We start from the raw sequence: 23,525 nt of genomic DNA on the forward strand, positions 1-23,525 counted from the left end.
CAGGTGACTGTGACATAGCAAAGGACTATGCCTGTTTATTTTCAGCACTGAGCTGGGGCCTGAGACACCACCCTCACATAGCAGCATACACATGCTCTGAAATCCAGCCTGCTGACTCCTCCCCAAAGGACTGCTCTCTTTCCTGCTGCCACTAGCGGCTGCCCTGGTGATGTGCTTGAGAGAAAAACAGAACAGGTGCTATGGGGTTCATTCATTCCAGGATCAGGAAGGTACTTCCAGGAAGCTCAGTGGAATTGACATTGAGGTGCCTGAGACAATGAACACCGTCCTGTCCAAGACCACGTGTCTAAGCAAAGTGAAATGGCCCCGTTGATTAATATGAGTTGTTTCTTTTAGGAGCCTGTTAGGGACTTGCCGACAGCCAGGGGAATAACTCTAAAGGTTACAAGGGATCACAGAACCTTCAAACATAATCAGTCCTTATCTCCTGTCTCTGAGTTTGTATTATTTAGAGCCCAGAATAATTGGAGGCCTAGGAATGTGCTTCATGAAAGCCCCCCATGTAGAAGAAGGGTATGAGGTGTCATAAGAAAAACGAGAATCAGCAGGGCATGGTGGTGCACTTCTGTAATCCAAGTGGTTCAGGGGGCTGAGGCAGGAGGATTGAAAGTTCAAAGCCAACCTTAGCAAAAGTGAGGTGCTAAGCAACTCAGTGAGACTCTGTCTCTAAATAAAATACAAAATAGGGCTGGGCATGTGACTCCGTGGCTGAGTGCCTGCCCTTGAGTTCAATCCCAGTACGAGAATTAGAATTGAGGGGTAATCAAAGGAAATGGCAGGAATGCAAGGTGATATATTGGCCCTGTGAGTTTGTGTGAGTGACTTGTTAACTTAGAAGCACAGAAAATTATGATTTTAATGTTTGTGTGCAGGTGTTAGGATGGTTGCTTCCGAATGAGAAAAAAAAGATTAAAAAAAAAAAAACAACTTAGTTGCATCTTGACTAGAAGGCTCTTTTGAGAAAGCATCAATGTTACATTACATATGCCATTCAAATCTACCAAATGGGCCAGATGGTGGCCCAAATACTGGCGTATCCAGCATGTCACCAGCTTCCCATTGCTATAGATGAAGTCTTTTCTGCTGACGTTTGTGTAACCCACAAGCCCCTTACAGGGCATTGATTCTTTTGATGCTGTTGAACATTTATGTGTCACTGTAATTATAAACCATAAATATACATGACACCCTGTGCTAGAATTGCCCAGCTTTCATTCTGAAAGAGAGGAGGCTGCATTTACTACCTGCAAAGGGAGGAAAGATGGTGGACATTCATCTTCCATTCTTTGTAAATGTCATTACTCCTCTCTGGTGGGATACTCAAGGGTTACTTTGCACGCACCAAACCTCATCTCTCCCGAAGAACACAGACTCCCAGGGCTAATGTATATTGCCAAGCAGCCCCAGGATCAGAGACTGCCTGGCCCAAAAGCCAGGGGAGTATAATTCAGGAGAATCCAAATGGCTCTAAATTAAGCCAACCTATTTTATTTGACAACATACCAAAAATTCTTTGGAGGTCACAGAGCAGGCAGGTGTACAGTATAAAAGGAAGTAGGTAAAAGGAAGCGAATGAGCTTCTTTCAAAAAGACAGTTTTTCAAGAGATGCGTTTCTTTTTGCTTTGAAAGAGTCTGATTCAGTGCCATTCACCTATTAAGAAGGAAGCACAGTTATTTGTATCTGCATCTATAAAAACGGAGTGCCGTTTCTCTCTAGCAAAAGCTGAGCATGTGTTTGCAGGGCAGGGAGGAGGGTAGGAAGCCCACACCATTCAGATGCACAAACAGGCTGAGATGGACCCCTCACCTGGGCAGGGGGCACATTCAGTCCTATCCAGGAAGACCCAGGTAGAATCCAACATCTTTATTTTAGACCAGAGGCCCCAGGGAGCACGTTTCACGGCTTTACAAATATAAGGCTTAGATGCTTCCTGACACTCAACATTTCTGCTTTGTAGCATGTAAATAAATGAATGCTCCAAGTGAATAAATATCTGTGTGCTGAGTTTACAATCTTGTCTTTCAGAAATATCGGCAGTATATGGCAGGACTTCTGGCTCCTCCTTATGGTGTTATGGAAACGGGCTCTAACAATGACAGTAAGTGAAAAATGTGAACATTTTGTATCTAAAAATTTGTCGTGTGGTACGTGTTTACATGTGAACAACAACAAAAATGTCCTACACCAGCTTGACAGAAAATCTCCAGACTTTTATGTGGATAAATAGACCTGCCAGCTCACACTCGAGATATTTGAAAATGGTTAATGTAAGATTATTTTGTGGTCTTGGCTAATGGAGGGAAGTGTACTCTGGTGCCAGCTGAGGCATAGACATGCATAGAGGTACTTTCTCAAATTATTTTCATCTGATAGTGAAATGCAAGGTTGTTTCTCTGCTCTTTCAAAGATGGGATTCATGAAAAGCACTTGTCTCTGTGACATCTTCCTTATTTTGACTCTGTTGATCACGCAGAGAAGCAGTGTGACTCATCTCTTATTCTTGTTAAATCTCGGCCTCTTCAGATGCCAGCCCTTGGTAGATGGTGGGTGCTCCTCCAAGCACCACGAGGGTAACCATGGAAAGTGATGGGCAGGTTAACTGTGGTGCTCGTTTCTCCAAGTCTATGCATGGCCAAGTGGCATGGTCTATACTTGAAGTGCAGATGGCTAAAAACAGTCAGGCCTTTTGCAAGAGACTAGTTTCTGGCTGATGGTAAAAGAAAGGAAGTTTTTCTGTGTGACTCTCTTTTCTGGCGGGTGTCCATAGACTCCAAGAAATCCCCTGTCCCCTCAGTCTGTGTGTCTTCATGATTGTCGGAAGCCTCTGTGTAGTTCTGTTACTGCTGTCACTGGGAGTCTCTCCATGTACCTGTGTGTCTCCTTAGTCTGTGTGTGTGTGTGTGTGTGTAACAAGGCACCAAGTACTAGAGTGTTTGAACTGTGGTACTTTGACCACCAGGCACAGTGATGAGTGTGCAGTGGTTCCAATCCAAGTGTCTTAGGAACATACCCTCTTGCTGGTCCTTGAATTTCTGCCCTCACTCCTTTGTCACTCTCTGCAGGGACCCTCTTCCCTTTTAGCTGGAGGCATCTCTGGGGAGCTGCTTCACCTTCCCACTCCTGTTTCCCCGCTCTGGGTGAGCCCTCTGCTTCTCTCCCTCCATCAGGGGGATGGCAGGCAGGGTGGGGGCAGGTCTTTCTTTCATTTCCTCCCATGCTGGTTTTTCTCTGTCCTGGCTGAGCTGAGGATAACTGGTTCAAGAGGAGTGCTTGGCATGAAATTCCAGCAGTGCCTCCTCCTAGCGGTGTGACCTGGACTAGACACTCAGATCCACTGTGCCTTGGTTTCTTCACAGGATGGTCATGAGAATTAAATGAATGAAAATGAGTCAAGTGTGTGGAAGGGTGCCAGGCCTAGGATGAGCATCCACATGGTGGCAGCCAGTGACCCTTGTCACTCGATGACCCTCAGACTCTGGCTTCTGCCCCAGCCTCTTGAATGCACCACTCCAGGGTTACCAGTAACCAACTCATAAAAGATCCAGTTGCCCCCACTCCCCAATCCTACTGACTTCAGTAGCTCTCCCCTCCATTCTCCCTGAGCTCCTCGGGCTCCTGTGCAACATCCTGGTTTCCTCATCTGTCCCTTGCATTTTTGCCTCTTTCACAGTTACTTCTTCCCAAAGTGTAGCTATTACCCAAGAGTCTGACCTTGGCTGCTTTTTTCTTTGTTTTCTCCCTGTGACTGGTACAGACTTCCTCAACCAGCATCTCCGTTTTCCCCATCACTGGGAGACCTAACTTTCCAGGAACCACGGCTTCCCTTTCTACCTGTATGTCCTGCTGGCCTCTTAACCTCAAAAAATGTGGATTAGGGAACACAGACTGATTTCCATAAGACTGTCCTTATCCCCAAAGCCCACCACCAGTCCTTCCTCTGTGCTCCTCCCAGTCCAAGCTCTGACCCGCAGCCATTTGGGTTCCTGCTTTCTCTCCCACCCACGGAGGCCACGCGGTATCCCCCGGCCTTGCCTCTTCCTCTGCAGTCTTCATGCCCTTGACTTTCTTTTCCCCCTGCAGCCACCTGGCTGAGGCCTTGTCACTCTTAACTCAAGAGCAGAAATGAGCTGACTGGCTCTTGGTATCTTACCCTTGGTTTACCTTCTACCTGATTTCCATAAAATTTTTTTTGTTTTTTTTTACTTTTTATTATGAAAAATTTCAAACATAGAAAGTAAAAAGAATAATATAGTTAACACCCTTATTTTCATCACTTTAATTTAATTTAATATTAATTTAATATTAATAAATTAACATGTAGTTTAATGTTAATATTTTGCCAGACTTCCTTCCTTTAATCATCTATGCATATTTTGCCCCAATACTTCCACAGGCATTTTTGAAAAGCTTCTTCCATGTGTAAGCATACCACCACTCTGACATCTAATCACTGGCATGATTTTCTTTAACAACATCCACTATTAAGTTCACGATCAAATTTCCAGAACTGCATATCTTTATTGCTGATTACTCAAACTGGACTCCAATCAAGGCCCATGCCGTTGCACCTGCTGCTAGTGTCTTAAATATCTGTTCTTTTTGAATAATCTCCTTCCCTCATTTCTCTTGATCTTATCACTCTGTTCCCCCAGACCTTTCAATGATTGTTTGTTGTCCATGGAAGTTTGAATTCCAACACTCTTAATGCCTTTGTTCAACTTTCAAGCTCCTGCATGGCCTCAGGCCACTTGGTCAGTATTATTTCCCTACACATACCCCTTTCCAGCAACTCTGATATGGTGATTTGTGCAACTGTGTCTTTATTTTCTTGAATGTCCTAGAAAATAAGCTTTTGTATCCTCTCAAGCAGTCAACTGTCATTCTTCCAAATGGTTGTGGGATTGCCAGATGGGTGGATGGATTTGAGATGGTGCAGGGTACTGACATCAGCTCACCCTCACTCCTTCTGACAGATCTGGGAAGTAATGACCAATATTCCCATTAATATTGCCCACTTCAGGGGACAGCTGTCTTTGTCCCCTGCTTCCTGCCTGAGATGTTTGCCCTGAGACTATCCTAGTTTGGAGGACAAAGCTTCCCCACCTAGCCTTTTTGCATGGTGCCCATTAAGGTGGGCACTCGGTTCTGTTAATATCAATGTCATAAATTCTGTGTGGTCTCTTGTGTAAGACAAAGAACGTCCTATTTACTCAGAATGTCCATTCTTTTTACAATGCAAACTACCAAACACTGCTTCCTTGGTTTGAAATGAGGTGCAAGCCACACGTGGAAACCACCCATGTTTCTCCTTCCTCAATATGAGACCACTTGTGCCCACTGTACTGGGTGCATTAAGCTCTGCTGACTCTGGGACCTTCCAATGTGGCCATCATCACCACGTCTATCAGGGTAGCAGCCCCAAAGGAGGGGCTGTTGTAGATACCCATGAAATGTTTATAAATGGATGAGTAAATCAATGAAAAGTTCACTTTTTAGCTAACTAAAAATAACTGAGATACCCTGGACAGAGTCACTGCCACACTCAGGCCTGATTTGGAAGAAGCAGAAGGTTTCTTTGCTCAAAATGGAAGTTGTGTACCAGTGGTTTTTTATGTCCTAGTTGCCCCCAGATTCAAATCACTGGAGCAGGTTGAGATGGTTTATGATGTAAAAATGCATTAGATGCAACCGAAGGTCTGGCGCGCCTGTCCACGGCTCGGAGTGCTTTGGTGCTGAGTCAGTGGAATTAGTTACTTATATGATGTGAATGAATCAAGGATGGATTTTTGCCTCTGGGAAAATAAAGTATATCGGAGAGAACTGAAATAAGTGTGGATTTTGTTGCCTGGACACATAGCCCTGCTCCTGATTCATTGATTTATTGGTTATAAATTTTTATCGATGCTGCTGTTTTCCTAACCAGCATTATATGAGATTTTATGGAAAACACCAAAATGTTATTTGTCTTTGTTCAGCAAAGGATTTCAGTTTCATTGTACAGGTTGATCAGACAATTTATGGCTTCTTTCTGTCTCTTTTTTTTTCCTCTAGGGATTCCTGACAAGGAGAACGTGAGTAGCTCTTCTCTCTGCCTACTTCTAAAAACTGTCATAAGGTAAAAAAACAAAAAATAAAAAAATAACCATGGTGACTCTACCAGCAAAAAAAAAAAAAAAAAAAAAAAAAAGCTTTTGATCTACAGTCAACAGAATAATAATAAATATTTTTCTAATCTTATTTTGATATCTTTGGTGAGTCACTTTATAATATCAAGGGTGATGCTTTTGATCTGGTCATCACATGTCCCTGAGATTTAGTCGGAAGAGGGGTTATTCTAGGGGCAAATGGTACAATTGCTAAGTGTTTTCTTTTTCCCACAATGCATACATGTCAGTAGAACAGATCATTAGTTTAACACCAGGTAGAATATGATTTGCTTTTCCTTAGTAAGAATACAAACTGTGAAATTCATGGTGAGTTGATAAATTTGCCTGATCATATCTAAATATAGTAAAGTCAACATTTCTCTTTGGAAACTGAAAATAATTAACTACTAATTAATTACTAATTGTTTGGGGGGAAACAGATAAGAAAGATTTGGGACAAGACTCCCACTAGCAAATGGTACCAATGGTGGTAGTTTAGTGGTACATCTTTGCATGTAAATTACAGTAAAATTAATTCTATTACCTAGACTCCAAATTACCTTAAAAGGCCTTTATGAATATTGAATGAGATAATCTGTGGAAAGCATAAAGTGAGAACAATAGAACTCCGAAAATGTTAGGACTCTTATTGTAATTAGTATTTTCTCAAGCCTCATATCATTTTCTAGCTATCTTTTCTCCTGTGAAAAATGTTTTACCCTTTATAAATTAACTGTCCCTTTTGCTTTTTATGGCTCTCCTTAAAATGCTTTTCTTCGAGGAATCGTGCCTTTGATCTTTTGCTGTTAAAAAGTATCTTTGTGTGTTGAGTAAAGCTGTAGAGAAGCAGAATCGTGAAGATTCTAAAGCAACAGGCCTTACAGCCTAAAGTAACTAACTGCCTGCTGCCATTTTGGACATGGATGCCCCAAAGCATCTCTGCTACACCAAATAGCACACAGATCATTTAGCCAAACCAAGATAATAAAAAGGGCCTTGTCCTTCCTCATCAAGGGACTACCAGTGATGTGGGGAACACAAGAAGAATGTCTAAGCCCTGGGAGGGTGAAAATATCCTAAGCTTCAAAAGGAAACTCCATCCCTCTCAGGCTCTCAATGACCTTTCCGTTGGCCCCCCACAGTGGGATGACAGAAGCGAAACTCTAAGCAGAGGGCCTAACAGCTGTTGTCATGCGCTCACCTCATGACCAAACAGGAATTTGAAGTTTGCAGACATCAGATACAATGAGTTATTAACATGTTGCTCTGAACAGTTTGGACCAGGCTGTGGCCCAGTAAGCATAGCAGTATGTGCTTATTTGTATTTGTTTGGGCTATTCTAGGTCACATTCTCCAGCAACCCAAGAAAAACACACTTATTCCTTATTAGCGAATCCAGTAGATGTAAGGATACCATATGCTATTTGGAAAGCTCTCCAGTCAAGTAAAGCAAATGAGATGAAAGACATTCATGAGTACAGCTGAAGTTCCAGAAAGATAAAAAGAAACCTGAGAGCCTTAGAGTGGTGTTAATTGAAAATTTTTCCTTTACAAGGGACAAGTCGTGTTATGATGATTTCTTTTATCCTCTGCCTTCTTTAACTGCATGCCGAGCAATATTCCCCTTGTGCTTATAAATAACAATCATGTGCCTGCAGACTGGAATAAAAGCACTTAGACAATTGTTTCAATGTCCAAACAGATTCTTTGTGGAAAGAGTGCCTTCTCCTTTCCAGCTTCTTCTATGGGTTTGTTCATCACCATGGTTAACTTTTAATCAAATATGCAGACACCAGTGTGTGGTGTTTTGAACTACTTTGCCAACTATGTTCTGTTTATAGACTCTGCCTAACCTTGCATAAAAGGAACTTTCTTTGGGACAGAGTTGTGACTTGGTGGTAGAGTGCTTGCCTGGCATGTGTAAGGCCCTAGGTTTGATCCTCAGCACTGCATATATATATAAATTAACTAATTAATTAAAGAAAAGATCCATTGACAACTAAAAAAAAATTTTAAAAAGAACAAATCATTTGTACGTGTGTAGAAACAAATGGGCTGGCAGTTACTCGCTGGATTATTTTGTCTGATTTCTATACTAATAGGGGCATCATTTAACATGGAATGACACAGGCCACTGGAATCTGAAAAATACTTGAAAAATAACCATGGAGCCAGTAATGCAAGTAGACAATTTCGATAGGGCTGTGGTTGTTTGGGGGATATTGGTTTTGTTAAATTATTCTCTTTGATCTGTTTTTTAAGTTGTATTTTTTCCCTTCTTTTGTATGCGCCATACCCTGCTGACCATGTTTAACACTGAATTTAAAAACCACAATTACAAGTTTTATAGTTGAATATTATGGTTGCCCTTTGAAAGAGTGAGTTTGATTTTTGACTACTTATGTAAAATTTGTTGTTTATTGGGCTCAGTCCTTGAGAGGGTAACTGCTGCAGGGTTTTGTCATTTTAGAAGGTTATGTTTTTCATATTTGTTGTGGAAGGAGCCAGAGAAGAGACTCAGGGCCAGGGGACGTTTATGAAATAATCCCACTTATAAACATCTTTTTCCCTAAAGGACCACTTGAGGTCCTCATTTTTTAGGCAATTTTGGTATAGATAGCATGGTGGTATGATTGGTTTCTTGCTGATGGCTGAAGAGTGCTCTCCCAGGATGAAGCAGGATCCCTTCAGAACTCAGTGTTTCCCACGTGCTGGAAGATTTCAAGGGAAGCAATTAGGAATGAGCAAGTCTGGGGGGATCCTTTCAAAGTGTTTGGCAGATCTCATTTTAAGATTATTTTTAAGCAGGAATTTCTCGAGCCTTTAAAAATCACAAGTCATTTATAGGAAGAGTAGTTTTTTAGAAATTATTATAAAGATCTAAAGTTTTAAATGGAAATTGTAAGGAAATAATTTACACTGTGAAAAGTCTCATGCAGGAGAGGGAGACAGAATTATAGGCAAGCAATGATGAAGAATTTTAGGAATGTTTAGGGAATATAATAACATTTTTCTTTATTGCTGCTCTTTTTCAAGGTTAGAGAAAACAAATCAGAGTATTGTCCACCTATTGTGTGCTAACATCTTTTTTGACCACTCTGTATGAGCTATGAATGTGATTGTGGGTCAGATGAAGAAAAAGGAAATTTAAATTTGCATCCTACAAATTTAAAACATAAGAACTCAGATAATGACATAGAACCTGGTAAAACCCTTCAAACCCAGCTTCACAACACCAACTAAATTCAAACTAACAGTTTTCTGCAGAACACAGTTTTAAAACCCAGTTTTAAAAAAGGACTGCTACAGATGCAGACCCAATGAAGATTCTTGGCTGGAGTTCAAGGTTTACCCTGGACAGCTGTTTTCCTCTGTCTGAGAACTGAACAATATAACTAGCCCAGAACCATTTGAAGCACAGGTGTAACTGACCCAGACTAAAGAGCTTAATAGGAGAGTGAAATAACAAAATGTAAAAGTCTTAGAAACTCCTGAGCCTGCCTGTTCTGATTTTGAAGGACAAATTGCTTATCACCCAAGTGAAGATTAGATTTAGCCTTGCTGCTGCCAGATCCTGTGACTTGTGTAGTGTGTAAATACAAATTTCTTGAGCTGGCCTATTAGAAGGTGTGGCCCAATGAACCAAGACTTCTCTGCCTCTCCCCCTGCCTTTGTCCCCTCTCTCAGCCTGAAAATGCCACTGACTTCATGCCCAAGGTGCCAAGGACAGCCTCAGCTCTCCAGTCTCTGAGGAAATGTTTGTTTTTGTCTTCGTGAGTTAAACATTTTATGGGGCAAAATGTCCTTGCTGAATTTCTTTCCTTTTCTTCCTTCTATTCCTCTAGTCTGTTTTAAAAGCCGACTGCACCATCTCTCTCTAGTTTCTGCAGTTTTTAAGTTTGATTGAGTTTTTAAGATAATGTATAGTTGCCACTCATCTAGATAGGAAGTAGTCAATGGAGGGAATACTGTAAAATCTTGACTGTCAGACCAGGTGTTGGTTGCCTCTGAATGTTCTCCACGTCATACACAGGACCTGCTTGCTGTGAGTTTGCCTGGTGAAAAGGAGTATATTGGGGTGGTGGATCATTGTTATATTTTAGAATTATTTTTACAATATTATGAACTACATTTGATGATTCTTTTAATGTTTCTAGGTTTCCTATCTTTACAATTTCTAAATGTCTTTTTCTGAAATAGAACTTTCTCGTGCTGCTGCTATACTGGTGATTTTCTGGGCATGTAACCGAGTTATGCTGTATAACCCTGCTTTGAATTCGTTCTCTCAGTTTTTTCAGTGATCAGAATTTGGCATGGGTGAAAGATCACAGAGAAGCCAGGGAGAATCGTGTTTGATGGCGAATAATGATAATAATAATAAAAGACTTGAGATTTCTCCCATCAATGTAGCCAGCAGCTTCTCCCTGCTCTCATTTTAATCAGTGGCCCAGCCTTGAGATGAGGCTGCTGGATATCAGCTCTGCTGCTGAGAATCAGTTCCCCGATTGGCAAGGAGTGATGGGCATGATGTCATGTTAATGGTAAAACACTATACTGCTGATTCCAAAGTTGTGGGAGAGTGCATTGCTGTCTTCAGAAACATTTTCTCTTGTCCTGAAGGCAATTGTCTTCATCACCAGTTATTCTGGGCTGCTGGCATGTTATCTCAATTAACTGAGGATAAAATATATAGTATCATTTATGTTTGATGTATTTGAGTTTTTATCATTTCTGTTTTGAGAAATTGAGACCAAATTATTTGCAAATATGTCTTATGGTTAGGAGAGAAAATTGTAGCGTTCTCAGATTGGATAAATTAATCTAGTGTTGACATGTCGTTTAGGATTTGAATTCTTTTCTAATAACAATTCTCTGTCAGACAGGCTCCCCTGAGTCCACAAATATTAAAATATTCTGTAGTCATTACCTTTAGGTAAAATTACATTGAAGATAGGTGACAGATGGATAAATGTACATATATGTACATATACAGATATTCTATATAAAGGCACATATGTAAATTCATGTCTGTATAAATGCACATATAACTATTTACATTCTTTAAACTTTCCAGAAAAAAAAATTTCCAAATCATCTTTAGTGATATGGTTCAGAATTGTTTAGAATCCTCATTGCATTTTTTAAGTAAATATTTAAATCTTCACTTCAGTGTATTTCTATTTTCTATTTTTCTTCAATCAAAAACTTACTCAGAGATACCAATAGAATATATCATTGACTTGTTTGAAAACCTTTAATTTATAACCAGATTTTTTAATGGATCCCAGGCTCTGAATTGGACTATGAAAATAAATAAGCAAAGCACCTTCCTTCAGGGAGTGGTAGTCCATCAGTGGCGGTGGACCATGAACAAACACGTGCAGTGAGATTTTATGGGTGAGCAGCCAGACCAGCGCGTGGCCCCAGGCGAGGTCTTGGGAGCTCCTCAACTTGCAGTTGCAGCCCCAGCTCTGCCCATTACTAAGATGTGAACTTGAACAGTCGCTCGCCCTGCTTGTCTCCTAAAGAAGGAGGATAGCAATAGTGTCAGCAGTAGGGGGGCGCTAAAGATCCGCGCATGCCCAGTGCTAGCCCCAGTGTCCTCACTGTGGACAGACCGGCGCTGTGCCGTGTGCACATGTGAGTGGAGGGGCCCAGGGCTGCTCACTGAGAAGTGCTTGTGGACTGTGATAACAACGTGGGTGTTACCCAGGTGGAAGGGAAAGGATGGGCTAGGCTGAGGACATTGCATGAACAAAGGAGTAGAGTGCCGGAACTTCCACTTTTTGAGACTAATTTTGTCAGATCTAAATCAAAAACTGTTTTCAGCACTCTTTCTAAGGATCCTTTTCAAAGTTATCAAAACCTAGCTTCCAAGGTGCAGTCAGTTTGAGAGGCTTAACAAAACTCTTTTTTTTTCTCTCCCTTCCCAAAGCTTTATCTGTTTGGGATCCAGAGGGGCAATTAGCTTGAATTTCCCCCTATTTGTACTTCCCAAAATCATGCCTTCTTTTTTTTTTTTTTTTAAATGACAGAACTAGATTGCTGATGCTTTGAAGCCTATTGTTCACTCTGACCTCCAGCTCCTTTTCTATTATAATTGCTCAGTCAATTCTCTCTCATTTTTGTTGTTCTCCTTTGAATTACTTTGCAAAGCTTCCTATTGAATTTTGCCCTTTTTCCTTTCCTTGTTTGTCAAGGTCATTTTAAATTTCAATCTAGTTTTTGTAACTGTCAGCCACCTCCACCCAAATGGGTGTCATTGTTAAATTTGATAAGAATGCTTCTGATTCTATATCCAAAGCATTAATAAGCATGTTAAATCTAGCAGCATTCAGCTGAGGACATAACCCTGTAGAATTCAATTTGTTTGTGCTAATTTATTTGCATACATTATAAAATAACCCCATCCAGACATGAAAAGAAACTTAGGAAAACATGCCATGAAAATACTGGGTAAAACGAGTGCTAAGTCATTGAATTCATTTCTGTCATGCTTTTCACTCATTGAAGGAAAAGGAAGACAATAATTTTCTATCTCGGAAGACATGAGTATGACTGATTCAATATTCATTCACTGTTAATGGTTCATGTCCCTGGAAGTGTGTGTTCATCAGAGTTTGTGCCCCTGACATTTTGCAGCCAGAGACACTGAACAAGTCACTCACCTCTCTGAGCTTCAGTTTCCTCATCTGTAAGATGGTGACCCCTGATCTACCTTAAGAAAAGGACTAATAAGATAAAGCATGGGGAAAATTCCAGAACTTGGCACTTTCTCAAATATGAAGCATTGTATTGGGCTTCCCTGGAGCTTAATTCTAAACAAGATCCCACCCTTGCCTATGTGACCTCAGTCCCAGGACAGGTTTCTAGCTTGCAGGGGAACACTGTGGGACCTGAAGATTGGTTATGGATAGGCTTATACAGGTCCTCTTGCATCCTTTTAGGACTTGGTCTGAGTTCTAGAAAGAGTTCAGGATGACAAATGGAAAGTCATTCTTCTTAATGCCCTCAAAACTTGGCTCAGACAGGAGGGTGAAAAAAAAAAATCCCAAGTCACACCAAATGCTGTATGTAATTTGATAGCCGGATCCCAGACAAAGTGAGGAAGCCACACCCAAACCTTCCCCCAAAGTTAACCACAAAGATGGACCAGAATAGAGAGGGAGAGCAGGAACATTAAGATAAACGGGAAAGGCACCTGGCCTGTTGGGGCACAGCGGACAATCATGGATGCTATCACAGCAGTTCCCCCTGGACCTTCTTGCTTTAGGGTATGTGAATTTTTTTAAATATTATGTTTAGTTAGTTCTCCTTTTATGTGTCAAAGCATTGCAATGTACCACTGCTGAGTAAAGGAATTTGTAACATATATGCAAAAATAGCCCTATCAGTCAATAGGAAATTATTTTAAAGGACTGAAACAGGTGATGCCCCTGCTCCCTACTTTTCAGCTTTATATTTTGTTTTCTTCCTTTTTTCTTTTTTCTTTTTTTTTTTTTTTTTTACTTTGGTGTTTATTGTATTCAAAAAACACGTGAGCTCCCTCTGGTGGTCATTCTGGTGTTTCTTCATGTTTAACGTGAAGTTTTAGTTACAGAGCACAAGATGTGTGAATGAAGTGAAAATATAAACATAACTGTTATTTTCTATTATAAGGTTCCTGTGGCTTGGGAAACTCCAATTCCCCCATCTCTCCATCCATCCATATGTGCACATAGACAGCCCATCTCTGTAACATTGTTGATAATTGTCTTCCCCAAACAGGGCAGCCTGCTCTGCAAATCCATAGAGAGAGATAGAGCTTCAATTCTGCAAGCCAAACAAACATTCCCAAGGAGTCTATTAACCGGGAAATTTTTATAGAGTGCTTACTCCATATTAGACCAGAGTTAGCCATGGTGAAACATAATTTGTTGATTACCATTTGAAAATATATAAGCAAGCTCTTTAATAGTTGGCAACATTCTATTATTTTTCTCCTTTAAATTATATTCCCATTGTTTACCCCATAAATTAATCCTATTATAATGTATTTTTCCCAGACCAGAGGACTTTTTCATTGCATCAATATATTCATTTAAATGCAGCTTCAACTACAGTAACAAAGACCCAGACGTAACAGTATCTTAAATAAAATTGAGGATTACTTTTCATTTATGTTTACTATCCAAATGTGAGCTATCCAGGATTACTATGGTAGCTCTGTGTCATAGTGTATTTTTATGATTGAAAATCTCTTATGAATTACTCTTGTACTTAACATGTTCAAAAATATGTATAAGTTTAATCTTAGTGTTTTAAAATTTCTGGTGACCATAAGTCTTTCTTACAATTTTTCTACTTGATTGAATGATGATAATTAGCAGTTGTATACAATTAGTTCTATTTTATAAGTCTCTATAAATAATTATTCAACTTAAAGTAAATTGTCATTGGAAATGCATCACAAAGTGAGTTGGCGGGTGCTTTTTAAAAAGTGAGGGCTGGGGTTGTGGATCAGAGGTAGGCTGCTTGCCTAGCATGCATGAGGCACTGGGTGTGATCCTCAGAACCACATAAAAATAAAATAAAGGTATTTTGTCCACCTACAACTAAAAAATAAATGTTTTTTCAAAAGTGGATGAATATAGAGGCTAGGGTTGTAGCTTAGTGATAGAGCGTTTGCCTAGCACAAGCAAGGCATTGGGTTTGATCCTCAGCACCACATAAAAATAAATAAATAAAATAAAAATATTGTGTCCATCTACAACAGAAAATATATTTTTAAAAAAATGAATGAGTATAGCTAAATGAAATAGGGGTTTCACACCAGTTCTGTTTCTCTTCTTGGACCTTATGTTTGTAAGCACTAGGAAAATTCATTCACATCAGCAGATGGGAATGTAAATAATTTTAAGCAGTTGCGTGACTTAATTCGTTGACTCCTAGGAAGCTGGGTGACACTTCATGGAGAGCTGGAGGTGAGGAAGGTAGAGTGGCAGTGGAGGTGAAGGAGCTTTGCCTTCAGGATGGATTTAAAGATAGCATCCATAGAATTTTCTAGTGGTTGAAATTTGAGGTGAGAGAGAGGCCTAAGGGTGTCTTCCAGGTTTGAGGCCTGAACACATGGAAGGATGCTGTTGCCATCAACTAAGAAAGGGAAGGCTGAGGTTAAAAAGACCAAGATTGAAGCCCCTGTGCTAGACAGTATCTAGAAATTAGTGTGATTAGACTCTGACACTGTACCTAAGTCCAATCAATAGCTACAGTGGCAGGCCTTAGATTAGAGAGTGAAGATGTGATAGATGTTGGGGATTTGAACCTAGCAGCATTTGCCTGGGGTATGAATGAGACTAAATGTGTCTAAAACAAATGGATAATGAAACAGAAATCAGCAAGAATTTTATCGAGTTTGGTTCAGCCCTCTGTTATCTTTTGTGGACTGTAAGAGAACTTATATTTGTAAGTAAACCTTGCATGTAGCTGTAGGTGTCACCTTTCAAATTAATAAAGGTTGATTTATGGAATATTTCAAGTACAAATAGTAAATGAGCCAAGCTATCAAAGCGTTACTTAATAGACATCCTCAGGGACCTAATTTAATGAATAGGTAAAGGGATGTTATTTGTAACTTAGCCCACAAATTATTTCTATATGAATCGGTGATTTTAAATGGCGGTGGCCTGCTTGAAACAATTTATTTTCTTAATTAGTTTAATCATTCTCTGTACAGTTTCTTACACTAGTTAATGGGTTAATGACCACTTTTTTCTTAAATAAATTAATTTTTCTTACCTAGTCACAAATTTCCAATTAATAAAGTTTGAAGAAGTGAGGTAATGCTGCAATGGTAGGGAAAATGACCGTATTTTATTTAATCTTTTTAAAATTAACTGATGTGTATTAAGTGCCTACGTTAAGCTGCACAGCCTCTGTACTTTGGCTCTAGAGATGCAAAGTCCAGTGAAATACATTTTTGCCTTCGAAGAACAAATGGCCTAATGGGGAAAAGAGATAGGTAAGGGGGTAATTGTATCAGAGCGTAGTACTGAGAGAGATTGGAATTAAGAACAAAAATGCTAAACTATCCTAGAAGAGCCACATCACTTACAGCCTAGAGGACTTCTGAAGAAAGCATGACTTATTATTCATCTCCCAACATTCTCTTTTCAAAAGAATACAGAGTGACTAAGTTACTGTATATCTCCAGACATTGAGGTATGGGTTGCAGAACCTGTATCAAGCCACCTCAAAAACAAACAAGAGGGGCTGGGGCTGTAGCTCAGTGGTAGAGCATCTGCATTGGGCTCAGTCCTCAGCACCACATAAAGATAAATAAAGGTATTTAAAAAAAAAAAAAAAAAGCAGTTGGGGACCAATCTCTCCAGTCCCTAGGACAAGCAGATGTGGCGCTGGTATTAGGCTAACAGGAACCAAAGACTCTAACTCTTGCTGCTTCTCCATAAGCCTAGACAGACAGGGCCACCAACATTCCTGGGTTTTCCCCAGTAGCTACTGTGTGGGAAAATCTCAGGCAAGGACTCTGGTTTAGTGTGGGTCATGTGACCCCTCTGGCTGGATGCTGAGCCACTGTGGATGAATAGACTCAGGTCCACACACAAGGGATATGTGACCAGAAGAAGGAATATCAGAAAGAGTCGCTGTTCACTGCTCCTCCTCAGTAATGTGCATTTAGCTGACTACTGAAAAAACAGTCTCCATCGTCCAGTATACTCAGAACATCATAATGCAATCAGCATCTCATTTGGGGTTAGTCTTCTTCCCTTGCTCATGAAGATTTGGACAGAAGCACTTAGAATGTGTTGACATCACATTTTGCAGCAGCTTTGATTGCAATAAGCTTTGTGCTTTAGAAATTCCATGCATTCCACACAATCAGAATCATAATTTCTTTTTTCACTGTCTTCTTAACATGTACTTTATAGAGATTAACAAGATTTGATGTCATTAAGTCTTTCAAGCTACTTGCATGCAGGTATTGAAACAATGTATGACATAAGCAATCCCATTTTTCCTAGACTATTACAGGAATTTTCCTTACCATCTATTTGACTTTAAGTTGTTAAAAATCTGTGAGCCAATTTTACATTCAGATGAGTCATTGAAGTATACAGTGTGTGCCTAAAGGAAGTGTTTTGCCAAGAGTCTAAAAGGAAGTCTAGCAAGACAGTGCATTTTTAAATATAATGGTTATCTTTTCCTGCTCATAAATAGCACACTGCTTATGTTGAATATTTGGAAACATAAAAGTATTTTAAACCTCCTATATATGCGGCCACCCGGAGCTTTGTATTTTTATGTGTTCAACACATAGAAATAAACATAACCTATAGAGACAATTTAGTTCATACTGTATATATAGTTATAGATACTATTTTTTAAAATTAAGTTGTCCTAAAGACTTTTTAAAAAGTAGTTAATATTGTCTTGATCACGTTGGGGAATGAACTTCTGCTGCGATGAATTTTTAAAATATATCTTGTCGAAGTTCGTCTTCACACCATCCCTGTTCCATTTCTAGGTTATTTTTGGTTACATTGCTGTTGTTCTTCCTTTAGTCCTGATGTTTAAAGTTTCCCTCTGCTTTCATTTCCTTTCTGTCTGAAGAACTTCCTTTAGAAATTCTAGTAGAGCAGGTGTGCTGCCTCCAAATTCTCCTACTGTTTCCTTCATCTGAGAACATCTTTGCTTCATCTTCATTTACCTTGAAGGATATTTTCGCTGATCTGGGAATTTCAGTTGGCAGGTTTTTCCTTTCAGAGTTTTTAAATGAACCCACACAGATACACAGTCACTGACTAAAGTCCACGGTGCGGTCAGATTTCCTTCGTTTCTACCTCACGTCCTTTTCCTGTCCCAGGACGTCACATGACATGGAATCGCCATTTTTTTTTTTTTTCAACAACTTTTGGCTTCTGGTTTCTTGGACATTTTTGAGAGATACTTCTCAGGGGTTTGTTGTCTGATGTTTTCCTCAAGATTAGACTTGGTTTATGGGTTTTGAGTGGGGATACTACAGAGATCTTCCATTTCTGGCTCATCATATCAAGAATATATGCTATCAGTATAACCTCTGTGTTGATGTTGGCTTGGACTGCCTGTTAAGGCAGAGTTTGCCAAATTTCTTCACTGTAAAGTCATTGTCCTCATCCCTGTCCTCTTTTCATATGGAACTCTTGGGAGGAAGTCGTTGTCACTATGCACAGCCCACCCTGAAGGACTGGGGAGTTGTGCTCAGCTCCTTGATAACAGAAAAGCTACAAAAATCATGTGGGAATCTTCTTCATTAGAGATGGTCTTTTCTCCCATTTTGATCCATTTATTTAGTCATTTATGCACTTGTGGATATTTATTTTATACTTTGGGTTATAATCCAATCCTATTATATTTATTCCATTGGTTGGATTGTTCTACCTTTGGCCATGAGGAGCTCTTCCAGGTGGTTCCTGTGTTCCTTTAACAAACCCCATCGCTGAATTTTGTTTTGTTTGGGGCACTGTCTTACTTCTGAAGCAAGTAAATCCTTGTGTATCCTTTGCCCTGGTCTTATAATCAGGAATTTTGGTTCCTTTTATTGAAGACTGGTTAGAATCCAAGACCTGGGTGCCAGCTGTGCTTTTTGCTACTGAGATGTCTGAACCCTCTCAGCTGATAGAGCAAGGCTGTCTATGTGCATATATTAATGTGTGTATACACACATACCTTAAAAGTAGTCACTGGGCTGGGGATGTGGCTCAAGCGGTAGCACGCTCGCCTGGCATGCGTGCGGCCCGGGTTCGATCCTCAGCACCACATACCAACAAAGATGTTGTGTCCGCCGAGAACTAAAAAATAAATATTAAAAAAAAAATTCTCTCTCTCTCTCTCTCTCTCCTCTCTCTCTCCCCTCTCTCACTCTTTCTTTAAAAAAAAAAAAGTAGTCACGAGTCAGTGGCGGGCATATGTTCTGAGAAACATATTGTTAGGTACTTTCATTATTGTGCGGACCTCATAGATTGTATTTTAACTCAAAGGGCTACCATGTCATTTGGTAATGTCATTGTAGGGGACCATAATATAACGAAGAACATAAATGTGCCTTATGTAGCACATGACTACATTTGTTTATATACCCAATTGTGTTTATATTTAGCTAAGCTTGAGTTCATACTGATTCCTCCAACTTGAATCCATGACCGGTAGAATATTCTAGCCCTGCCCCCTTACTTTTCTGTAACCTCTCACTCCAGCAGTGAGAAATTTGTTTCATATTATCTGCCATCCATTTTTTTCTTTCATGGATCATACTTTGGGTGCTGTATCAAAGAATTTATCACCAAAGCAAAGAACACTTAAATTTTCTCCTATATTTTCTTCTAGACATTTTAAAGTTTTGTGTTTTATATTTAGATCTATGATTAATTTGGGGGTCAAGGGATATGTGTTTGTTGGAGGGGGGAGATTGAGAGACAGACAAGTGCAAGGTCTATTTTCAGGGTTTTTGTTTGTTTGTTTGTTTTTTGGTGTATGGACTTCAATATTTGCAGTTCTGTTTGTTGAAAAGACAAATCTTTCTCCATTGAATTGTCTTTTCTCACTTGTAAAAAAATCAGTTGACTATACTTCTGTGGGCGTATTTCTGGGCTCTCTATTCTGTTTCATTATCTAAATGTCTGTTCTTCAACCAATACTTTACTGTCTTATGTAGAGCAGCTTTATTATGAGTCTTGAAATTGGGTAATATGTATCCTTTAGACTCTTTCCAAGTCATCTCACTTATGTTAGGTTCTTTTTGTAAACTATAGAATCAGTTTGTTAATATCTACAAAATAGTTTACTAGGACTTAAAATATATTTTTTAAAATTTTTGTTGGAGATGGAAAAAATACCTCTATTTTATTTATTTATTTTTATGTAGTGCTAAGAATCGAACCCAGTGCCTCACACATGCAAGGCAAGCCCTCTACCACTGAGCTACAACCACAGCCCCTTGCTAGGACTTTAATTGGGATTTATTTGATCTACATCTTTAGTTGTATGGTAGTTTAGACCTCAGAATTATAATCTTATTATAACAGAACTCAAAAACTTTTGGTAATATGTTTTAATATTCTCTTAGTTCAATTCATATTATTTCTTGCTAACATCAAGATTAAAAGGCACATTCAAGCAGGCGTGGTGGTATGTGCCTGTAATCTCATCAAATTGAGAGGCTGAGGCAGGAGGATTGAAAGTTTGAGGCCAGCTTCAGCAACTTAGCAAGACTCTCAGCAACTTAGTGAGAGCCTGTCTTAAAAAAGGGCTGGGGATGTAGCTCAGTGGTAAAGCACCCATGGGTTAGATCCCTAGTACTAAAAAAAATTAAAATTAAAAAGGGTACATTCACATATTTTGCTAAAGATATTTTGCTGTTCCAGTTCCAACTGATCCCCATCTTTAATTAGCCTTTATTCTTTCATCAGCTCCATATAACCACACTGTGCCAGGTGCTGTTCTCAGCACTGAGGTAACAGGGGCAATGAGGCAAGCGAGGTCCTCCCTCATAGAGCTTACAGTCTCTTTATTTTCCCTAAAGCAAGAAAGAGAACAAATAATTAAAACTAATGTAGGCTACAAAGGGAAATGCCAAATGCTCGAAAACAGCTCTGTTCAGTACACATGATCCAAGTCACACTTATCAACTAATATTTTCTAGTAGTCACCTTTAAAAAGGTAAAAAGAAAGATGAACTAAATTTAATATTGACTTAACTCAGTGTATCCAAAATGTTCTCCTTTTATCGTGTAATCAATCTAAACATTATTATTGATATATTTTACATGCTTTTTTCTCATACTTCATCTTGAAACACCAGAGTGTATTGCACATCTCAATTCAGATTTGCCACATTTTGAGGGCTCAGTGGTCACATCTAACCAGTGACCACCTCAGTGCAGTTCTAGAAGCATATCAGAGGACCCAGATGTCTCTACGGAAGGCACATTTTTCTGAGACTTGGATGAGGAAGTCGGAAGATGGGAAGGAAATGCATATTTTAGGCAGGAGGGAACAGATTGGGTAAAATCTTCAAAAGAAAAATCTTCAGCATATCTGAAGGACAGAAAAGTATTCTGAGGGCTGGGGTATGGCTCAGCGTTAGAGCGCTTGCCTAGCACATGCAAGGCCTGGGTTCGATCCTCAGTACCACATAAAAATAAATAAATAAAATAAAGAAACTGTGTCCAACTACAATTAAAAAATATTTTTTAAAAAAGAAAGAAAAGCATTCTGAGCAACTGGAGCAAGGGAAAGGCTGGTTGGTGGCAGATGACACAGGAAAGGCAGGCAGGGGAGAGATTATTCAGAGCCCTTAACCAGTGCTAAGGAGTTTGGATTAGTTCCAAGAAGAATGAGGAGCCATTTACGGGTCTAAATACAAAAGTGACTTGAGTAGACTAACCCTCTTTAAATGTCCCTCTTACTTCATAGGAAAGACAAGGGCATTTTTCTTAGAAATGTAGGCAGTGCAGGGTAGGGGTTAACCACAGGGTTCATATCCTAGGGCTAGTCATGTGACCCTGCAAAGGATTTTAGCCTCAGTTTCCTCATCTGTGAAATGAGAATAATAAAGAGTTCCTTCATCAAAGCGTTGCTGGAATTCAATAATTCATGAGAAGTACTTAGCATACAGAACTTAGTAAATATGTGTGTTTGTATCCCCCACTGAGCCCAAAATAGTTTCTTACAGGTTGAATCCACAAACTCTTCTAGTCCTTCATCATATACTCAGCTTTCCTAAAAGCATTCAGATGAGCTAAGAATGGCTTCCTGTACCCCAACAATCGGCAAGAAAACCACTTTGATTGTCTTGCCCTTTACCCCAGTTTTTGTTTGTGTTGCTTTTTCAATCTGAGGACAACTGTTATGTGAACTACATAGTTTCAGAGTTTATACTTCTCTGTGTTGTCATAAGATTTTCACAAGCTCCTTCTTCAAAGTGTGGTAAGATTGCCAAATGTGGTGGTGCACACATGTAATCCCAGCAATTTCAGAGGCTGAGGGAGGAGGATCAAAAGCTTGAAGCCACCTCAGAAAGCTTTCGTATTAGAACTTGAGTTTTTAAGTGGTTACTTTGGTCTCTCAACAAACTGTATTGTGTTTTGAGATAACTGACTAATGAAACTATTCATATTGTTTATTACACATTGGCATTGGTTTCATCCATCCCAATTCACTCTAAAGAAGCCCCTCTTGGACAGCTCACTATTGACGAAGTGATGGAACTGCCTGAGTTGATGGCTATAAATGGCCTATGGTTTGGCTATTGATTTGGGCATGTAAAATCCTCCTATATTAAAAACAAACAAACAAACAAAAAAACTTACTTTTTCTAACTTTCAACCCAGAGGTTTCATCATAGACTTGTTTCATCATTCTATCCCAAACACAGGTTCTGATGCCTGGCACTTAGAATGTTTGGAAAATTATTATCATTTATTATTATTTTTTATTTATTTTGGTACTGTTTAACCACTGATCCAAATCTCCAGCACTTTTTTTTTTACATTTGAATCAAATGGGGTATAATTTCTCATTTTTCTGATTGTACAGGTTGCAGAATCACATTGGTCATACAGTCACCTATATACATACAGCAATAATAATGTCTATTTTATTCTGCTGCCCTTTCTATTCCCCCTCCCCCTCCCCTCCCCTCCCATCACATCTTCTAGCACTTTTTTATATTTTATTTAGAGACAGGGTCTTACTGAGTTAATTTGGGCCTTGCTAAGTTGCTGAGGCTGGCTTTGAACTTGCAATCCTCCTGCATTAGCCTGGGGTTACATGCATGCACCATCACACCTGGCTCATTATTCTTATTTATACTGTAGTTCTGTTGTGGAAAGGTTTTATATGTTTGTTTTCTTTATTTACAAGGAAAAAAGACATTTTCTCTAATTGGGCAGTATATCAGAAACACCACCATTTTGAATTTTAGGAAAGGAAAATAATGGTAATGATGATCTTCTAGAAATTGATTTACATGTTAGGATAATGCAAAGTGAAAGAGTTTTGATAACAAATATGACCTTTACATTATTTTATTTTTTGATCTTTGTTTCCTAATATATTTAGACGACTTCTTGGGTTGTTCCTCTAGGTTATTCGCTATGTGTGAGCTAGCCAGAAGGCTGATAGCCATGGAGAACTATAGAGAATTTGGATTCAGCAAATGGGGCATTGAGGAATGGATTTGTGCACACATAGTCAATAACCCAAAGAAACAACCCAAGTCACCAAATCTTACGGTGTTGAACCCCAATCTGAGTGGAAGCTTTAATCAAGGGGTGTGGGAGCTTTGTTGTGTGTCCCTACATGTCTCCATTCTCCAAGA

General features: G+C 39.4%; 1 protein-coding gene across 8 annotated transcripts in view; it reads left to right on the forward strand.

The window, feature by feature from the left end:
• The window catches only part of RAPGEF4 (Rap guanine nucleotide exchange factor 4), a 288,041-nt gene that overhangs the window by 156,257 nt on the left and 108,259 nt on the right, over positions 1-23,525 (forward strand). For 7 of the 8 annotated variants that reach the window (XM_081261503.1, XM_081261504.1, XM_081261506.1 and 4 more), the window contains 2 exons: positions 2,049-2,121; positions 6,075-6,094. In XM_081261503.1, coding sequence (XP_081117629.1) covers positions 2,049-2,121; positions 6,075-6,094 — 93 coding nt within the window. Of the gene's footprint in view, positions 1-2,048; positions 2,122-6,074; positions 6,095-13,383; positions 13,444-23,525 lie in introns of those variants that run through there. The other variant, XM_081261510.1, reaches the window with a different exon arrangement.

This window comes from Spermophilus citellus, assembly GCF_964194105.1.
Source record: "Spermophilus citellus genome assembly, chromosome: 11".
Taxonomy (NCBI): domain Eukaryota; kingdom Metazoa; phylum Chordata; class Mammalia; order Rodentia; family Sciuridae; genus Spermophilus; species Spermophilus citellus.